The sequence below is a fragment of the Pipistrellus kuhlii genome, unplaced genomic scaffold (assembly GCF_014108245.1).
Source record: "Pipistrellus kuhlii isolate mPipKuh1 unplaced genomic scaffold, mPipKuh1.p scaffold_m20_p_10, whole genome shotgun sequence".
NCBI lineage: Eukaryota > Metazoa > Chordata > Mammalia > Chiroptera > Vespertilionidae > Pipistrellus > Pipistrellus kuhlii.
The window spans coordinates 57,119,271-57,140,226 of record NW_023425405.1 but is presented as its reverse complement, the minus strand read 5'-3'; the positions used below and the strand labels follow the sequence as shown (position 1 = coordinate 57,140,226).

Here is a 20,956-nt window from a genome sequence, read left to right as displayed (position 1 = left end):
GTTCCAGGTGTACAGTGTAGTGGTTGGACATTTATATAATTTACAAAGTGATCCTTACACGGCTGGCACCATACATATTACAATATTATTGACTGTATGCCGTATGCTGAATTTTACATTCCTGTGACTGGTTTGTAACTACCAACTTATAGTTTTAAGCCTTTCATCATTTCCACCCAGTCCCTCACCCCCATCTGGTTACCATCAGTATCTATGAGTCTGTTTTGTTTGTTTCTTTATTTAATTCTTTAGATACCACAGATAAGTGAAATCATACAATATTTCTCTTTCTCTCTCTGACTTATTTCACTTGGCACCGTGGTCGGCAAACTGCGTGGCTCGCGAGCCACATGTGGCTCTTGGCCCCTTGAGTGTGGCTCTTCCACAAAATACCACGGCCTGGGCGAGTCTATTTTGAAGAAGTGGCATTAAAAGAAGTTTAAGTTTAAAAAAGTTGGCTCTCAAAATAAATTTCAATCGTTGTACTGTTGATTTTTGGATCTGTTGACTAATGAGTTTGCCGACCACTGACAGCATATTATCCTCTGGGTCCATCCATGTTGTTGCAAATGGTAAGATTTCATTTTTTTTTATTTTTATGGTTGGGAAATATTCTATTGGATGTATCTACCACATCTTCTTTATCCAGTAGTCTATGGATGGGTACTTAGGTTGTTTTTTTTTTTGCAACTAAATTGATCTTAGGTTTTCCTTTGCAGGTAGATTGGACTCTAAATATTGGAGAGCAAGCCCTTGATATATGTATTATGTCTTTCAATCAGTCAGCATCTTCTGTTTTTGTTCTTGGCGAAAGAAACTTTTTTTGCCTTAAGGATAATGGTCAGATTCAATTCATGAAGAAACTTGATTGTAGCCCAAGTTGTTTTCTCCCATACTGCTCAGGTGTGTAAGAGAGATTTTCTTTTATCTCTTCCATATGTCAGGGCTGTGCGATTTACACCAGAAAAGGGCAAACTCACATGCATATGAACATCTAGGAAAATACTTTTAAGCTGAACATGTAATGGAAATTTTAACTTTGAAAGTTTGAATAGAAGTTTGATATAAAGCACACATTGGGTTTGTCGGTCATTTTACTTAGTACAAAGGATTGCAGAATTGGCCCCAGGCGCACATGACTGCTTTCCAAAATGAGGCTGTTCGCGATGCTTCCAAGAGAACATCAGACCCCTCTGTAAGCAGAGCGGAGCATAGTGATGCCTAACGGAATGATTTTTCTGTAGCGAATGCCCAGAAAATCATTAGCTTCAATGTGTTAAATATTAATGAAACTCATGCTTTCTAGATGAAATGCAAAAATTTGGCTAGTATCTGGTTATAGTTTTCAAGTCTATAATTTTTTTTCCTTTTAGATATTGGCAGCTTGAAGTTGAAAAATCATGTTTTATTACTTAAAATCTTTACACATTAACATCAAGATATTATAATTAGCTTGTACCATAAACCCCCTAGAAGGGATATAATATAATGTTGCTAATGACTGTCTCCTTTTTAGCTTTAAACATTTTTTTTCACCCCCTACTACAGTTTCTGAAGGAACAGTAAATACTTTGATTGGAAACCACAATAGCCTGTTGCATGTTTATCAGGACGTGACACTGAAGTGGGCCTCTCAGCTTCCCCACGTGCCTGTCGCAGTGAGAGTGGGCTCTTTACGGTAAGTGGTTTAATTTGACTTTTTAAAAAAGTATAGCGGAAACTGGTTTGGCTCAGTGGATAGAGCGTCGGTCTGCGGACTGAAGGGTCCCAGGTTTGATTCTGGTCAAGGGCATGTACCTTGGTTGCAGGCACATCCCCAGTAGGGGCTGTGCAAGAGGCAGCTAATCGATGATTCTCTCATCGATGTTTCTAACTCTCTATCCCTCTCTCTTTCTCTCTGTAAGAAATCAATAAAATATATTTAAAAAACACAAAAAACCGTACTTTTCCCTTAAAAAAAAAAGTATTTTAGTCAAGGAATTATCCTGAATTTTTATGAAACAATGGCAAGTGATTTTACTAAGAAATGAATTTTACTAAAAAAGTGGCATTGTCACCAAAACCAGTTTGGCTCAGTGGATAGAGTGTTGGCCTACAGACTGAAGGGTCCCAGGTTCGATTCCGGTCAAGGGCATGTATGTTGGTTGCAGGCAAGTCCCCAGTGGGGGGTGTGCAAGAGGCAGGTGATTGGTGTTTCTCTCTCATCGATGTTTCTAACTCTCTGTCCCTCTCTCTTCCTCTCTGTGAAAAATCAATTAAAAAATATATAAAAAATAAACTGTCATAGGTTCCCAAATTTATTAATTTCTGCTTATTATATCATTTTATTGAACATTTAAAAGCCACATGTTGAATTCATCAGTGACATCTACAGTATCTGATCAGTGCGACTAATCCCCCAAATTAAGAGGTTGAATGTTATGCATCACATCATGACACTTTGGCCAATAACAATAGTCCCATAAAACCATAATGGAGCTGAAAAATTTGCGTCGTTTAGTGACATTGTAGCTGTCATAACAATTAGTTGAATAACTGACCTGGAAAGAAAATACAAAAGTGGAAAATCAGTGATGGTTATTGCTTGGCAGTCAGGCATGTCCATTCCGCCGTAGCTACGATCTTGAAGAATAAAAACAACATGATGGAAACTGTTAAAGGACCTACTTCATTGAAGACAACAAGACTAATAAAAATTCGGGGAGGCTCTGTATTAGACACGGAGAACCTTCTGATGACCAAACATAGACATGTATCCCTTTCAGCGCCATGGTGATCATGGCCAAAGCAAAAAGATTGTTTGTGATGTTGAAAGAGAAGGCTGGACCTGATAACCGTGTCGAATTTAATGCTAGCTCTGGGTGGTTTAAATGATTCAAAAATCTTCACTCAAACTTTGTTTGGTGTCAGATGGGTATTAGATTTATCAGGGGGATCACTTAGTAAGTTGCATAATGTCTAATCACTGAATCGTGTGTCTGAAAGCTAATATATGTCAACTGAAATTGAAAAATAAAATATTGCTTAAAATGAAAAATAAAGTAAAAAAGGTTTGAGAATTGAAAAAAAAAATCATTATCTCTATATATAAAAAGCCAGCGACCAGAATGCTGTAATGACTGGAATGACCAGTGGCTATGACACCCTCTGGGGCCAGCAAACCACCCGATGGGGAGGTAGGGCAGGCTAGCCAACTCCTGTGGCCTCTCCCTCCCAGCTGGCCCCCCGTTCCCAGTTGGCCCGTCCCATCCTGATCAGCCCAAAGCCCCTCCCCCTGGCTAGCCCTGCCTCTGATTGTCCCCCCACCCCAATTGGGGGCAGGACCCACTGGCTAATTGCCCATGGCCCCTCCCCCCAGCTGGGCCGACCCTGATTGGCCCCATCAGGGTGGGGCAGCTGGCCAACCTCCTGCTATCTCCTCCTCCTCACAGGCCTAGCCCTGATCCACCCTGATTGGGCCAGGTGGATCCCTCCTGTGCATGAATATGTGCCCTGGGCCTCTAGCTCATTGCATAATGTGAAAGTGAGAGGGAGTCTGTGAGTGCTGGGATGAAGGCAACTGGAGAATTTCTGGAAACTCTCAATGTGCTGATTGTGGAGGAAAATTACTTGCCAGAGCAAATATTCGATGTGGAGGAAACCTCCCTGGTCTGGAAAGGGACGCCTAAAAGCACTTTCATCCACAAGGAGGCCAAGTCAGGCCAGGCGTTAAGGCTTTTAAGGACAGTGGAGCAGTCTTGCTTGGGGGCAGTGTTGCAGGCTACAGATTGAAACCCTTTGCCATTTGGCACAGTGAGATCTCAGGGCCCGAAAACATATGAATAAACACCCCCTCCTCCCAGGTACTACAGGTGCCATAAGAAGTCATGGATGACGCAGCTCTTCCTCCAAGATGCCCTATTGAGTTGCTTTGCCAGTGAAATTGAGAAGTGAGGTTTGATAATGCTCTCAGATAGCTTCTTTTTTTCTTTTTGGTGATTTTCATCCCAATATCAAAATGATGTTTCTCTCGTCAAATATGACCTCTTTGATCCAACCAATAAAGTGTTATATCAGCTTTTACCTGGGGACTCCCTTTGCCCAGGAGATTGCTTCAACTGAGGAAGATGCTGAGAAAATACGGATTCAACTCTGGATGGATTATGACATCCAGGACTGCATCTAGGACCTTGTTGGGTGTGGGATGATGTCACGAAAAAGTATATGAATAACTTCTGGTAGGAGACACTCAGGAGGCTCTTGCATGACTTCAAGAAATTTGCCTAGGACGAGGAAGTTGCAAAAATCAACAAGGCTGTGGTTGAGATGCCATATGACTTTAAACTGGGTGTGGATGAGAATGGCATTGAGGAGCTCCTTGATGTGGTTCCTGAGGAATTAACTAATGAGGTGTTGTTGGAACTGGAATGAGGAAGAGAAGAAAAAAAAAAAAGAAAGAAAGAAAGAAAGAAAAAAAGAAACTAAAGGAGAGGAGAAGGAGATCCTTCATGAAAGTTCACAGCAAAGGTTTTAACAGAAGTTATTGCAGACCTTACCAAGCTCCCTTAAAAAGTTTGCAAACATGGACCCAACCCCCAAAGGTTTCATAAATAGGGAGGAATGTTTGTGGTGCTTACAAGCAAATCTGTGATGAGAAAAAGAAGCAAATTAAGCAAACCACCATGTACTTACTCTGAAAACACTGACACCTCCAGAGCCTCAGGAGAGGACGGCACCACAGGTGTTATTGCCCATGCAGACCTTCCAGAGCCACAAGCTGTGGAGAGGAAGACAGTGATGCTAATGATCTGGACCCTGTGCAGGCTTAGCCTGTTGTGTGTATTTGTGTCTTAGCTTTTATTTTTTCTATTTCTATACTTTTATTTTTATTGATTTCAGAGAGGAAGGGAGAAGGAGAGAGAAACATCAATGATGAGAGAGAATCATTGATTGACTGCCTCCCACATGCCCCTATTGTGCTGAGATTCCATGATCCCCAAGGACCATCAGGGAGCCGAGTTCGATGCAATAAACAAGAGAGCCTCTTCCATGCTAGCATGGGCTCTGTCCCACTCACACCGACAGCATGGCGGACGAGAGCTCGAACTTCAACAAGTCAAGGGGTTTTATACGGGTGGTGATGTCACTGCCTTGGCTGACCTTGATTGGCTGGGTGAGGGCCAGGGTCCAGTTGGAGGATAGCTCCACCCTGCCCCACAGCACAAAATGGAATCAGGAGTTAGTCTCACCCCGCCCTGTCCTCTCACCCCCTCTAGGGGATCCAGCCTGCAACCCAGGCATGTGCCCTGGCCAGGAATCATAGGTCGATGCTCAACCACTGAGCCACACCAGCTGGACAAGGCTTCTGTCTTTCTGGGCAGTATAGGCTTGTAGCCTCAGAGCGATAGGCCTGACTCCGCAGCCTGGTGAGTGGTGGGCTGTACCACCTGGGTTTCGGTAGGAGCACTGTACTGCATTCCCACAATGACGGAATTGCCTTCTGACTCAGAATGTATTCTTGTCGTTGGGCGATACATGACTGTATTACGTATTATTGAAGCTCAATTCGGGGCACTCATATGTTGCACTAATGGTTCATCTGAAACCTGAATATTGAAAAAATGGAAACGTTAGAAAACAATGAATATTTTAAAAGAAGTTGCTTTCTCATGTTTTATAATTGCTAGGCAGTTAACACAAATTACAGTTATTTTGTATCTGAAAAACTTAAAAGAAAAAGTTAAACGTTTGAGATTGGCTTTTGCTGCATCCAGACATTTTATGTCGGATTTACTTAGAAGGATTTAGAACAGGAAAAACATCTTGCCAGCAGGGCCATGCCAAGTATTTCTCTCTGGGAGAGTAATTCTCGCAGCGGTCCATCCGTCCATCCAAGAGTCCTTCTCTCTGGCCCCCAGGTGACAGCTCAGGTGCAGGAGGACGGATCCAAGCTGGTGGGAATGGCTTTTCGTCTCCATGCCCCTTGGGAGCCAATATCTTCAAACCCTAAAAGACCATTGTGGTCTTTGCATGTTTGTGGAGCATGGGAGAGGGATGTAGAGAAAGACTTTACCGAGACCATTGAGTTGAAATACTTATTTTACACATATATTATTTACAAGGAACGTGGCTGTGTCAAGAGTCATGTACTCAGAAGCTGAAAGATATGGCTTCTCAGCAGATAATTATGGTTAATTTATAGTTTCTGGTCCAGATGCAACTTACAAGTCAAGGGTCCAATAGTAACGGAAATTATGATGATTAAAAAACCAAATTTTCATACAATGTGCATCAAGATGCTCATATTATTATAAGAAATAGCCTGTTACATCTAAACGTTTTCAGTATTATAATTTTAAATAATTAAGTGTAATTATTGCCATTAATGATTTCCGCAGTTAATATAGAGCAAACTCATTGGGAGATTTCTTATTTTTATATACATTAACATAAAAAGTATAGGATTAGACCGCTTGAAGGAATTTCATTGTAATTTTTTGAAAAATTAAAAAAGCGATTACTACTGATTTAGTTATAGCATATTTATATTTAGAAGTTATTATCTGAAATTAGAAACGCTGAAATAATTTCGCTCCTGCTTTTGATTATCTTTAGGGCTAAACTATTTTTTGGTAGAAGCTTCCTTGGCTGAATGTGTTTATTTGTAAAGGAAATTGCTGCTATTTTAATATGTTTCTCTTTAGTGAATAAGAAATACTGGATTTGGATCAAGTAGATGCAATTATACTTAATAACAGCATTTTGCTCAGAAACTAAGATGCTTTATTTCCTCCCACTCCCACCTACTTGGCAGTCCTAGTCCTCTCCACCTTGTTTATTATAAACCAGTTCTAACTCTGTCCGCATTTGCTTCTTTCCTTCTGGGATAAATGGCATTCTTGATTAGATAGAGTTCTTTCAGGTTAGTTATTTTAATTTTTGTGAGCTGGACTATGGGAATATGAAACCAGCATACAGTTTATAGAATCAGAAGAACCCCGATGGGATACTGTTTAAGGCCTTAGCTATTATTGTTTTCCATTTATATCGAAGCCTGGCCAACCATCTTACCTCTGCTGTGATCAGTTTCCCAAATGGCAAATAAAGATTATCATTTATCAGCAACGTTATTCTCTCTGCAGACATGACCTATGCCTAACGTGGGGGTGAATCTGAGTGAACACCCAGTGACCACAACCTTTCCAACCTGTGGCTGGCAGCCTTGGCCATTGTGCTTTAAAGTCTTATAGCTCACTTTATAGTATAAACAATTTGGTATGGTGCTTTGGTATTTTACTTCCCTGGCTGTATCCACCATGGTGGCTGACGTCGGTGTTTACCAGGATAGTTTTTAGCCTTCGCTGAAACAGTATTCTTGACCAGAATGGTTTCCCCATTTCTGCTCTGGATCTTCAAATTTCTTCTGTCTTCGAGTCCTAACTCAGGTCATATCAATAAGCCTTCCTATCGGCCCTGCCTCCTCTGAAGTCCTATGATATTTATACTGTGTTGGTGACTGCTGTCTGATTTTCCTGACTTCCCAACTCCATCATACACTCCTCGATGAATGGACCTTGTCTCCTTTTGCGTGTCACTGAGTCACAGTCAGAAAGCTGAACATACGGCATATGCTCACTACTTACATAGAAGTCACTGTGGTTTGTATGTGCCAGCGGGAGGGTGGCTGGGAAGACCTTATTGGAGCTTTAAGTTGAAGAACTTTTTTACATATGAAAAATTCAGACGGAAGGATATTATTTCTTTGACAACAAATAAATTTATTAGGATAGTGTTTTTCTTTCTTCTTTTAGGTTAACTTTTGCTATTAATTGTCATTCTTTTTGTACTTTGTAGAAGTATGCACACACACACACACACACATATCTTGGGTGGGGGAGAGAGAGCAGGGAAGGGAGAGGGAGAGAGAGATAGAAATATCAATGAGGGAGACATTATCAATTGGCTGCCTCCTACATGCCTCCTGTTGGGGATTGAGCCTGCAATCTGGGCATGAGCCCTGACCTGGAATTGAACCCAGGACCTCTTGGTCCATGGCATGACGCTCAATCCACTGAGCAACACCAGCTGGGCCTACCTCTTAATTCCTAAAAAAATAATTTCTGTTCAAGCTAGAGATTGAGCAGTATAGTGCCTTTGGTTTTATTTATTTTTGAAAATATTTTAAAATAAAGTGTTAACCTTTTTAAAAGATATGATCATCGAATGGTGGCTGAACTCTTGATTTTACATAGAAAATATTAGTCTTTAGTAATTGGATATTCTGCTGTTTTCCCTGCCTACTTAGTATTGGGTTTTATTTTGTACAGTGTTTATTATAGCTGAATTCTAGCTAAATGAAAGAATTTGCATACCTTCATGAAATTTGGCACAGTGGGTTTTGACATTAGTATGATTATTTCCCTAACTTTCCTTTCTCCCCATTATAATGTAGAATTTATATTCTTTCTGTGATTTCTTTGGAAATTTTGTTTTTGGTTAAAACTGATGCTTTTGGCATTGTAATTAAATGAAGTTTAATTTAGTTCATTTTAAGGTGTTTAAGCTTATAGAGTTTCAGTGTTTCCACCATTATTTTTTCCTGAGAAGTCTAGCTCCTTCTCCCATTTTTTATTTGTTTGTTTCTTTTGTTTTCTTTTGCCCTTTCATTCTATTTGGGAAGTAAACAAAATGTATATATTTTTTCTGTATGAATAGGGATAAATCCGTTTTAAAGAAACCCACTGTAACTTAAGTGGCATAGCATCTAATTGGGATTTTAACCAGAAATGTTACATAGGGCAAGAGAGCCCCTGTCAGAAAGGGAGGTTGGGGGCTGGTGGGCCTGCTAATGCAACCCAATAGAGTATAACTCAACATAAGGAGTTGTAGCCTGGCTGGTGTGGCTCAGTGGTTGTGCGTTGACTTACTGGTATGGACCAGGAGGTCACGGTTCGGTTCCTGGACAGGGCACATATCCAGGTTACAGGCTCAATCCCCAGTGAATTCCGCAGAAGGCAGCTGATCATTGATTCTCTCTCATCATTAATGTTTCCATCTCCCTTTCCCTTACCCTTCCTCTCTAAAATCAATAAAAATATATTAAGATAAGGAGTTATAGGGGGAGGGAGAATAGAATTGATCATATTTGGCATATTTTTTTCCTTTCATTTATTGTTAACTCAATAACCATGATTTGGACAAATTGTTTATGTCAATTCTCTTGAAGCATTTTGGGGGTAGAATGAGTTGTATTATTTTTGATGGCCGTCCTTACCTGCATTCTCATACTTCCATTGTGAGGTCAAGGTCTTTAATAAAGCAATCTCTAGATTGCATATTGATTGAATTTTCTATTGATTGAGCTTTTTCTAAAAATTGTCCTTGCAGCCAAGTGGCTAAGCCAGCCTGTCAGTTGATAAGCTACTTTTACACACTTCCTTATTGCTGCTTGGGTAGTTTTATTCACATGAAAGAGACTTGCCGTACCCTTATAAATAAATCAAGAAGCCGTATCTTTATTGGTATTTGTCAGTTGGAATTATAACCCTCAGAAAAACTCTCCTTATGAAAGTTAGAGATCTGCTTGGTCTCTGCTTTTACTGTCATCTTCCTTTTTATGCAATAATGTAAAACACAGTGTCTTCCACTCTCATGAAAAATTTATTAGTAATTACAGTTCCAGATTGTTTGACTTTGTACCAGTCCATAGTAAATCTGTTTAATTGGCCTGCCAGAGGTTTTAGAAATACTGTATAGCCAAGGATGAGGAGTTGCACTTGAATGCTAGTTGGGTTTATACTTTTCTGTTTTATAAATTAAATGTCTTAATGGTGGAATTCTTATTACCATGTATTTCCATTGAAACATTTCTGTAGACATATTGTCACTGAGACTGTGAGCCTCTCTTAAAAAAATGAAGTTCTCAGGTTAAACAGAAAAGTGCCTTTGTGTTTTGAAAAACAAAAACAAAAAAACAACAACCACCCATAAAACATGAAGAGGCAGAAAACAAAAAGAGGCAGATACCTGTGTACTTTGTTTGGAATCTCTAGCCATTAACAGGCATGGGGGTTAATTTGATAGGAAACATGGGACAGGGATACAGACTCGGAGTCCGTTGTTCAGTAGAATTGCATCCAGCAGGAAAGTATTCCTTTTGGAGTAAGCACATGCCTCCTGGTCCCTCAGGTCCAGAGGCCACTGGTGCCAGTTGTTGGCTTGCTTTCATCTTTCCTGGAAACACATGCCATGATACATCTTTTCTCATTTCACAGACCCTGACTGCAAAGGTAGGATGAGGTATTTTTAAAACATATCTCAGTGTTCTAGAGGAAAAAGCTTACATTTTCTAAGTTGTTACTTACTCAGAATATAAACATGAAACGAAGTGGTTTCTTGGCAGTGTGAGTTTTACATGCTGCTATGAACTTTGAAACCTCAGGTGGACTTACCCTGTTTCCCCAAAAATAAGACAGTGTCTTATATTAATTTTTGCTCCCAAAGATGCGCTAGGTCTTATTTTCAGGGGATGTCTTATTTTTCCATGAAGAAGAATACGGTACACATTTATTGTTAAATGAAAATAAAGGAAATTTATTACCTGTATACAGTACGGTAGTACGGTAGTTGTCAACACAAACCAGACAAACTGTGAATCCTACAGTATCAAGAATTTACTTATTTATTCAATGACAATCATGTCATCATCTTCTGGAACATCATCAAAACAACCCAATTCCTGAATTTCCTGGTGAATTTCTTATGACTCCATTTCTTTCAGAATCAGTGGACCAAATCTCTCATGTTTAGCAATAGCATTCTGAGACAGAGCCTAGGGGAGGGGGGCCTTATTTTCGGAGGGTTGCCTTATATTTCACTCAGAAGGAAACCTGTAAGTAGGTCTTATTTTCGGAGGATGTCTTATTTTCGGAGAAACACTGTAGTTGCTTTACCCTATTCACCAGTAGGGGCCTGTATTTTAGAACTAGCTTTGGAGTGCAAATCTGGGTTATTGTAAAAAAAAAAAAAAAAAAAAAAAATACTTGTAAGTGTGTAAATATGACTGTGGGCTAACGTTGAGTGACTTAAAATCAGAATTGTTGCTGGAAGAAATGCCAGAACCATGCAGTCTTACTGCCTGTTGGACACTGGCATTGCTGCGCCATCAGGGTCTTACATTCTAGTAAGAATTGCAGCACCCTATTCAAGACTTGTGACAGGGTTAAGTATTAAGTTTAATTAGAAACAGTCACTAACTTCCTACATCAAGCATGTCAAACTCACAGATAGTGGGCCACATGCCACCGGCTGCGAGTTTGACATGCTTGCCTTACATCTTTAAAAAACAGATCTAGGAGAATGATGGTACATTTCTTCATTTTAAGAGAAGAGAATATCAATTAGGATTACTAAAAACAGAGTTGAAAATATAATATAGTCAACATCATGCCACCATTTAAGTCCTCTTTGTAACTTTAACTTGAAACTTGGAAGTAAGTCAAGTCTCATCTGGTAAAATAGGGCTTTAACTCTAACTTTAACTGACCGCTGTGAGTCACAGAACCTGCCACTGAACAGATGGGAGGGTCCTGTGACCTCTGAAATGGGGATCTATATTCAGTGGTGTTGGGTATACAAGTTACTTTGCCCTAATGTGGGGGCATCTTAAAGACATTTTCCCCCTACCTCTCAGAGTGGCCTAGAATTTCTGAATGGAATGCACAAAAGCATAAAACTATACATCCTAGAGTAATATGGATTTCCTTAGAAGGCATACAGGTATGTAATTTATTCTGTACTAGAGGCCTGGTACATGAAATTCATGCACAGGTAGGGTCGTGAACATGGAACGTGGAACATGGCTGGTGATCAGGGTGGATCAGATTCCTCACCTCCCTGCCTTCTCCTCGTCTCCTCCTTTCCTTGTCACCTGTGCACCACCACCAAGTGGTCCCCCAGCCCCCTGCTGGTCACCTGCCATGTTCCACGTAGCCCCCTGGTGGTCAGTGTACGTCATTGCAAGTGATCAAACTGCCGTTTTCCTGGTCGAACTCCTGAGTGGACACTTTGTATATTAGCCTTTTATATACATAGATTATATGATGCTGGAGCAATAGGACTACTTCAGAGGATCTTTCCATTTGGAGATGCTTACTGCTATCATCAGCTGCCTCCTCCCCTCCCACACAAAACCCTTCCATTTATGTATGTTTGCATTTCCATAATTACCTTTCCTCCCCTGCACAGTGATGGGATTTGGTGGCTTTCTGCAGAGGGGAGCAGGAAGGAGGCCTTGGCTGCTGCTGGTGCTGATTTAAGGCACTTGCCCTCTCACTGATAATGCAGCTAAGCTCTCAGCTGCCGGAGACCCGAGCTGTATGCAGCCACTTTAATGTGATACCTTAGAGTTATGTTCTTACTAGATAAATCACATTTAGAAGCTTTTATGCAATCACGGTCATGCTTGTATTTTAAAAAGTCTAAACATGATAAACATTAAAAAAGCATTTATATTCATGAGGCCAAATTTGATTTTCTAGGTAATGACCAATTCATCTAGAAATACAACTGATTGACTTTAATGTTCTTCTATGTAATCTGACAAAATCTAAAAAGTCTGCTATGCTGTGACATTCTGTGCTTCGTCGCAAGTGATTTCCTTGATGCTGAATTTGCCTAATGCTTTTTCACATAGTCTCTTCTTTCCTAAGCAATAACTTACTAATATATTTACTGTTAGAATGAGACCAGTAGAACCTTTTACTTAGTCTTTTATTTAACTCTTTTATTTAGGAGCTTTTCTTTAGCTAGTACTGCCTAAGTTGGCATATTGAATATTTGAAATATAGTTGCAGATTAAAGGATACACAGAGGCATATATATCCTCACAGTTTTCAACCTTCAAAGCCCACAGTGCTGGAATTTGTATATAAATGATGCTGGATCTAAAATTGGATGAAAGTGGAGGAAAATCAGAGGGATTTGGTTCTCAGTAATTTACTATGTTAAAGAAAGGGATGATTTGCCATTGAGGTTTAAGAGTGAAATTCTTAACTAAAATGGAGAATTTCCTGATATTTTCCTTCTCATATCAGTTTCTTAATGTTATGCATACATAGTTGTTGGCATTTAATTTTATATTTGAAATGGGAAATTGCCAAAAAGCATTTAAGAATGGAATCTCAAAGATCGACTATATAGTTAAAATTTTAATTATTTGAAAAAGCAATAAAATGGACAAAATTAAGAAATATCCTTTTAAAGAAACCAAAATTGCATGAGGCCTACATTTTAAACTTTTTAGTTCTGCTTTTGCTTCTTAATTACAATTGTAACTTTTCTCTCATCTCTTTGAATTTCTAGTTTTCTACCCCCCCAAGTTTTAAACATATATAGTTTATTATGATTTTACAATAGTTTATGGAATTAAATAAAACAGTCCCAGATAATTTTGGAATAGAACAATTCGTATTTCAGAAAAAATTGAGATATTGAAGAAGAGATGTAAGAATTTACATAACTATTGTAGGCAGAGAAATCAAGAAAAATTTATTGGAGAATACATTGCTATGTGATTTAATCACTACAGCAATAATTGTCCCGATCATTGACAAAATAGCCCAGGAAACATTACAATGGAATTTCTTTTTCTTCATTAGCGACTCTTGATAGTAGTTTTTGGAACATATCTGTAGAGAATATTACATACCACTTACAAAATACTACATCATGACCACTTAATTTGTGAATAGATGATATTCGATCATAGTTTGATACATTTTTATGGAAATTATAAATACACTTGACATCAGTTAATTTAAAGCAATTGCTTACTCTCCACAAATTGAATTACTTGTCATGTCTTCATGTTGGGTTTATGATTGGGGGATTTTTTTTCAGTCCCAGAAGATCACCTGCTGGGGGAGGTTGTGGTCATCTGGAAGAGTGAGTGCGGGTGGCCCCAGCCCGGCAGCTCTCCCGCCGGCCAGGGCAAGCATTGCAGGGTTCATGACTTTCTTCCGTCATCTTGAGAGAGCCTACCCCATTTTTCTCCTCCACTGACTAACCTTTGACTTCTAGACCTGCCTTTCTCTCCAGCCGGGGTGGGTAAACACTCTAAGCATGTGAAGATTAAAGGTCCTAGGCCCTGCAGGTGCCCCGGGGCAAATTTGTTCAGAATTAATCTGGCACCTCCCATTGTGGTTTGTTTAGGATAGAAAACCAGATAGAACTCAATAGTTTATCTTAAATCTTAGGTCTTAGGACTTCTGTTACAAACAACAGGAGGGGAAAAAAAGACAGACTCCATTGCCAGTAACATTCACTCTTCAAAGGAAAGTTTTCGTCCTTCTGCGCCTGGTTATCTTCAAGAGTTGCAGAGGAAAAAATGATTTTAGTGGAAATATATTGCTGCCTCTGATATAGAAGAGACCTTTAAAAGAGTCGTTGTTGACATGAAAGGGAAAACGTTTTGATTTTTTGGGATGTAAGCCTTAGGAAACCAGCCAGAGTAAAAAAAAAAGATCCACAAGAAAATGCAGAAATGAGAAAACATCTGACTCCAGGAGATGACCTGATGTAAATTATTTCAGAGCCCATTGCCTTTCTCAGATGGCTGACTTTTCTCTAGAGCTTGCTCCGTTGGATGTACCGTACCTTAGTGAGGAGGCATCGCTTTGTTTTCGAGTGAAAAATCACTAACAAATACCACTGTCCTGAAAACACAAAAGCAGTTGCTATAGAGAACATATTGTGAAGTATGTACATGAAGAACAAAAGAAGTTTATGAGTAAAGAATACAAAGAAGCATTTCTTGAAATCGGAACTATCGATTGGTCTTTTGTAGTAGGTGACTTGGCTTATAGATTTTAGAATCGAAAGTAGTGGCTACTTTTTGCTAGTTCTAGGTAGGTGCTTCTGGCATCGGATACAGTAATTTGGAAGCAGTAGAAGAATGAAGTCAGAAGCAAGAAGGAATAGATTCTTTCTTTGGCACATACTTTCCACTTTTTATAAAATAAATGCGTGTTTCACAATACTACGGAGGCAGCTGACTCCTGGAGTTTAATGCGTTATAGTTTGTGTAGGAACAGAAGCCCCTAAGAAGAGGGGTTTTAGAATGTATTTGGTAAGTTCTGAGTTGGGTTGGTAAAATAGCACATTCAAAATCGAAAGGATACTTTTCTTTAAATATTGAACATGGGGCAGAATCAGCTTCATTATATATGAATACCATCACGTTATTGAAAACTTCTTGAAACTGAGTGCCTTATAGTTACCAAAGACATTTTCTCAACATTCTGCAGTTTCATTGGGTAGAAATTTTAATTTATGTCGTCTCTTTTAGGAGAGATACTCTCAGTTCTCTCATTCACTTGTAAATCTAGATTTGGAATTGTTAATTTGATAATAAATACAAGATAAGAAAGTCTGGAGTTTTAGAAGAATTTGAATCAGTTCAGTAATACCAGGGTCCAGGAATATTGTGAAAAACATGTTTTCACTGTTGGGATATCATGAGAGGTGAAGCAGAGGGACTGACCACATGCTCACTGGCTTACTCAGTAGCTCTGGGAGCTTGGGCAAGATATTTAAATTTCTCAGTTCCCTTTCTGTGAAATGGGGCTAATAATGCCTACCACATAGGGTTGTTATGAAGATTCAATAAGTTAATATTAGCACTTAGAAGACTGCCCTGCAATAGCACTATGTTTGTTTTAGCCAACATTATTCTTCGATTCTGCATTTGCCATTTTGCTCACTTGGACAGTTATTTTACTTAGCCTGTAAATGTAGTTACTGAGTTAAATTCCTTGCAGAAATATACTTATCTCGGAATTATATCTCCGTTAGAAGACTGAGTCCAAGATACTGAAGCGGGGCAAAGGTATTTCCTGCTAAATATTCTCTCTTAGTCAGCAGCATCGCTTCATGCCCACGTGGACAGAACTTTGTTTAAATTTCCTCTGCCTGCTCCGTTACATCAAGTTTAAACAGCTCAAGTCAGAAGGACCTGGAAATGGTGTCCAGAGAGGGATTTGCTTTAGGAAGGCCTGAGCTATGGCCTCGGGATCAGGGACTGGAACTGCAGCGGGGCCGTGAGGACTGGGCACCTTGACACAGCACAAAAGCCATACTTCAGTTTTTCTAGTTTTTGAACAGGTACCATAACCAACCTGGGAAAAAATACGTTGGTTCATGGTTTCGATAGCAGCCAGCAGTCTTTTATTGTCCTTGATACAGTTTTTCATGGAGAGAAAATGTGGGAGATGGTTATCTGCTTAGCGCTGCCAAACGTATTGTTGTTCTGCAGACCCCGCAGGCAGCGGCTGAGGCTGTTTGCCAGGGATGTGTGAGCAGGCCAGCTGCCCTGCACCCGGCCTCAGCATGGCTGGCTGGGCAGTGTGTTGCTCACAGTTGCATACTAACTAGCACTTTCAGTCACAAAATTAACACGGAGGCATGGGTACTGTATTTGATGGTCCATCTTCTGCTTCATCGTTCTTGGTTTTAGTTCCGAGATTACTGCTATTATTTGGGGGCGTTTCTGATCGCAAGAGCACGTTCGATTTCCATCTAATGTATGCATTTTTCTTTTTTTCTTTTTGCTTCAGAGCAATTGTCAGTTATGTAAGTCGAGGATGTACTGAAATGGGTTGCTTTGATTAGATCCCATCAGCATTTACTTTAGCCCTGAGCCAGTGGAAATAAGATCGAGCTAACTTATGCCATTCCCCCCCCAGTAATGGGGAACTGGAGCAGAACCACTTACCATGCTAATGATCTTTTCTAAAAGCTACAGATGCTTATTTATACATACAGAAACACTGTGCATATTAGCTGAATTTTAATCTTGTGGTAGGCAAAGTATTGTAAAAGGCATAGTTGATCTTACTGAGATGTTTTCTGGTATGGAACATGATGTATTAAATATGTTGGAGTGGGATGTATCTAGTAACTTCATAGTAGGCCATGTGGTCCATTTTACACCATTCCTATGAATATAAATATAATACAAATGTCAGTTACTATTATAATAAAAAAATATAATCTAAAAAATAAATACTATTTTTTAAGCCCTTAGTTTGTACCAGGCACTAGGCTAAGCTCTCTACATTAAATCATTGACGCTATACAACAAATTCTGAAGTAGGTACTACTACTATTATTATTTTTACAGAGGAGGGAAGAAAGTCTTAGACATGTGCTTCAAGGTCACAGTTGTGGAGCTGGGATCCAATTCTACATGTTTCTGACTTTAGAGTCTGAATTTTTAGTGTCCTGTTTTTGCGACCTTACATGTTACAAATAGGTACGATTGTACAGATCAGGTTCTTGGCAGCAAACAGAAGGCACACTCCAGTGGGCGCTTGAGAAAGTAGTTGTGAACAAGGGTGAGAGATACTAACCAGGATGGTGAGGCCAGCAAAGTGGGAACTGTCACCATCCCTGTGTGGGAAGGCACAAGGAAAGGGCTGGTTGCTGGGTCCCGAGGAGTATGGCTGTAGCTATGGGAGAGGGCCACCTGGCAGGACTGTTGCCTCAGGCTGAGGGACACACCAACCCTGGTGACCTTGCAGGGAAAGTGCTGAGGAAATAAATACCCTGACCCCAATTTCCTCCCTTTCTCCAGTCTCTCGCCAGTGATCCTCATTGGCCAAACTCAACTGAGTGCCAGGGGGAAAGGGATCCTTTCATGCAGTTGTCAGCTTCCTCTGGCACAGAGCAGATTGGAAACAGATGGCAGGTTTGCAGGGCAAACGGAAAATATCCATTTCACAGATGCGCTACCCCGAAAATAGTTTCTCCAAGTCAAAGGCATCGGTGAAACCAGGATTTCCTACTTCTGTTTCTAAATCCTTTAACCTTTGTCTTTAATTTTTTACTTTCTATTTTGTCTATTAATTATAGATTCTAGAAACAGCATGGGTTTGTAGGAGGATGTAGACGAAGATTATTTTCTTGCAATTGCTAGCGTTACCTTTAGGATTTCAAACCAATGAACTATTTTTTCCCCTTCTTCTTTAAGACGTGAATACTATCCTTATTCTAGTTAGATGCAATAAGGGGTCATGAAATAGAAATGAACTTTGGAAATTAAATAACATCTATATCTATATCTATATCTATCTACATTTTTATTTTTTCCTAAATAAGCTTCTATCAGAGAATATTTTACCTCTGCCTAAAAAAAGACCCTTTATAATTTTTTTTTTTTTTTTTGTATGGATCTGCTGGTAAGTAAATCTTTCAAGTTGCTATTTGTCTGAAAAGATTTCTTTATGTCCATTTTTTTAAATTTAAGCCAATTTATTCTTTTAAAAGTTTTAGTGACTCCACTCAAAATATGACTGTATTTTGCTTAGCACCATAAGAACACAGAAAGAATGAATTCGTGTTTATAAAGTACTATGTAAAGCCTATACTTTTTAAAATTATTAAATTATTATCTGTGTACATATCTTACCATTGCCCTCCCCCCCATATATATACCCTCCCTCCCCAGAGTTCTGCGTCCATTGGTTGTACTTATATGCATGTATACAAGTCCTTTGGTTGATCTCTTATCTCCCCCAGATCTCCCTAACCTCCCCGCTGTAATTTGACAGTCTGCTTGTTGCTTTACTGTCTCTATATCTATCTTTTGGCTCATCAGTTTATAATGTTCTTTATTATCCATAAATGAGTGAGGTCATGAGGTGTTTCTCTTTCATTGACTGGCTTATTTCACTTAGCATGATGTTCTCCAATTCCATCCAGGTTGCTGCAAATGATGAGAATTCCTTCTTTTTTTATGGCAGCATAGTATTCCATTGTGTAAATCACATGTGTCAAACACAAGGCCCGCGGGCCAAATCCGTCCCGCCAGGCCTTGCAATGTGGCCCGCACCGCGGTGTCATCACTGCACTCCGCTGCGTTTCCATCACAATGACAGTTTATGACTGTTCAGTAAACCATTCGACCCGCGATTTAGGCTGGATTTTAGATTTTGGCCCCTTCTCTGATTGAGTTCGACATCCCTAGTGTAAATGTACCATAGTTTTTTGATCCCATCATCTGCTGATGGGCACCTAGGCTGTTTCCAAATCCTAGCTATTGTTGATTGTGTTGCTATGAACATAGAGGTGCATATATCCTTTCTGATTGGTGTTTCTAGTTTCTTGAGATGTATTCCTAGGAGTGGGATTACTGGGTCAAATGATAGTTCCATTTTCAGTTTTTTGAGGAAACTCCATGTTCATTTTTGAAGGATATTTTTGCTGAGTGTAGAATTGTAGATTAGCCAGTTATTTTTCCCCCTAGAACTTGGGAAATATAAGTCCAATGGTCAACTGGCTTCTATAGTTACTACTGAGAAATTAGTTATCCTATATAATAAAGATGTAATATGCAAATGGTCATTATGCTGTGAAGCGTAATGACTGACCATGTAACGACCAGATCATGCATCAGCAGGAGGGTGGGGCAGCAAGCTACAAGCGGGCGGTGGAGAGCTACAGGAGGCGGCAAGGCAGCAAGCAAGGGGGGGCAGGGAGCAGAGGGAGCTACAGGAGGTCAGGGCAGCGGGCGGAGAGCTACTAGAGGGTGGCAGTGGTCTACTGGAGAGCTACTGGCTCATGGATTCATATGCAGGGCTACTAGTTTTATTATAATTACTAGAGGCCTGGTGCATGAAAATTCATGCACTTGGGGGGTCCCTAGCCTGGCCTGCACCCTCTCACAATCTGGGCCCCCTCAAGTATGGTTCCTAGGCCTGGCCTGAGATGGGACCTATCTGGACTTTCTTTCCCCTGGCTTTAGGCAGCTGGCCCCACCCCCACTGCTGCCACTGCTTGCCAGGTGTGCAGTGCTGCCCCCACTCCTCTGCCACTAGTGACCTCCCTCTGCAGGGACAAGTTGGGGGTGCAATGGCTTGGCTGACATAGGCCCCCCTCTGTGGGGCATTTGCTGGCTGGCTGAACACCTGCCACAGAGTCGCTGCCAATGGCCTGGGCCTCCCTCTTTACTGGGCACCAGGCCAGCCCTGTGAGGGGCTGTCTGCCTACCTGATCACCCCTAACCACTCTGCCTGCCTACTGATCACCCCTAACCACTCTGCCTGCCTGCTTGGTAGCCCCTAGTCATTTGCTTGGGGCGGAGCCAGCCAGGGTAAGGGCCGTCTGTCTACTTGATTGCCCCTAACTGTTGGTCTGCCTACCTGATCACCCCTAACCACTTGGCCTGCCTGCCTGATCGCCCCTAACTGCTTGCTTGGGGGAGGGTCAACCTTGCCAGGGGCCGTGATGATTCTGTTCTCTCGTCATGTGGTCGTTACATGGTGGCTGACCTTTTATTATATAGGATTACTTCTTTGAAAGCTGCTTTTAAGATTTTTCTCTTATTGATTTTCAGCAGTTTTACTATGATAGACTTAAAGTTATGAATTTATTTACAACTTGCTTCTTTCCAAACCACTTATTTCAAGAGGACCCAAAATGTTGGGGTGTTAACTAATTTTTATTTTTCAAAAAGAAAATTGATTTAAAAAAACCTAGTGGGTAGTAGGTTGATGTATATAAGTTAACAGATTCCACTTTTAGCTACTTTTACATATTCTTCTTTTTTTTTAATATATTTTTTAATTACAATAAATTATTATTTTTGTACATATACCAATACTCCCCCCTCCCCCCAATACATACCCTCCCTCCCCAGAGTTTTGTGTCCATTGGTTGTACTTATATGCATGTATACATACAAGTCCTTCGGTTGATCTCTTATCTCCCACAGATCTCCCTAACCTCCCTGCTGTAATTTGACAATCTGCTTGTTGCTTTACTGTCTCTATATCTATCTTTTGGTTCTTCAGTTTATAATGTTCTTTATCATCCACAAATAAATGAGGTCATGTGGTGTCTCTCTTTCATTGACTGGCTTGTTTCACTCAGCATGATGCTCTCCAATTCCATCCAGGTTGCTGCAAACGATGAGAATTTT

The 20,956-nt window shown here is 40.2% G+C and overlaps 1 protein-coding gene across 6 annotated transcripts in view; it reads left to right on the top strand.

Moving 5' to 3' along the window:
- The window catches only part of BBS9 (Bardet-Biedl syndrome 9), a 287,972-nt gene that overhangs the window by 72,206 nt on the left and 194,810 nt on the right, over positions 1-20,956 (top strand). For all 6 annotated transcript variants that reach the window (XM_045578647.1, XM_045578645.1, XM_045578646.1 and 3 more), the window contains exons 8-9: positions 720-903; positions 1,549-1,678. In XM_045578647.1, the coding sequence (XP_045434603.1) occupies positions 720-903; positions 1,549-1,678 (314 nt within the window). The remainder of the gene's footprint in view (positions 1-719; positions 904-1,548; positions 1,679-20,956) is intronic.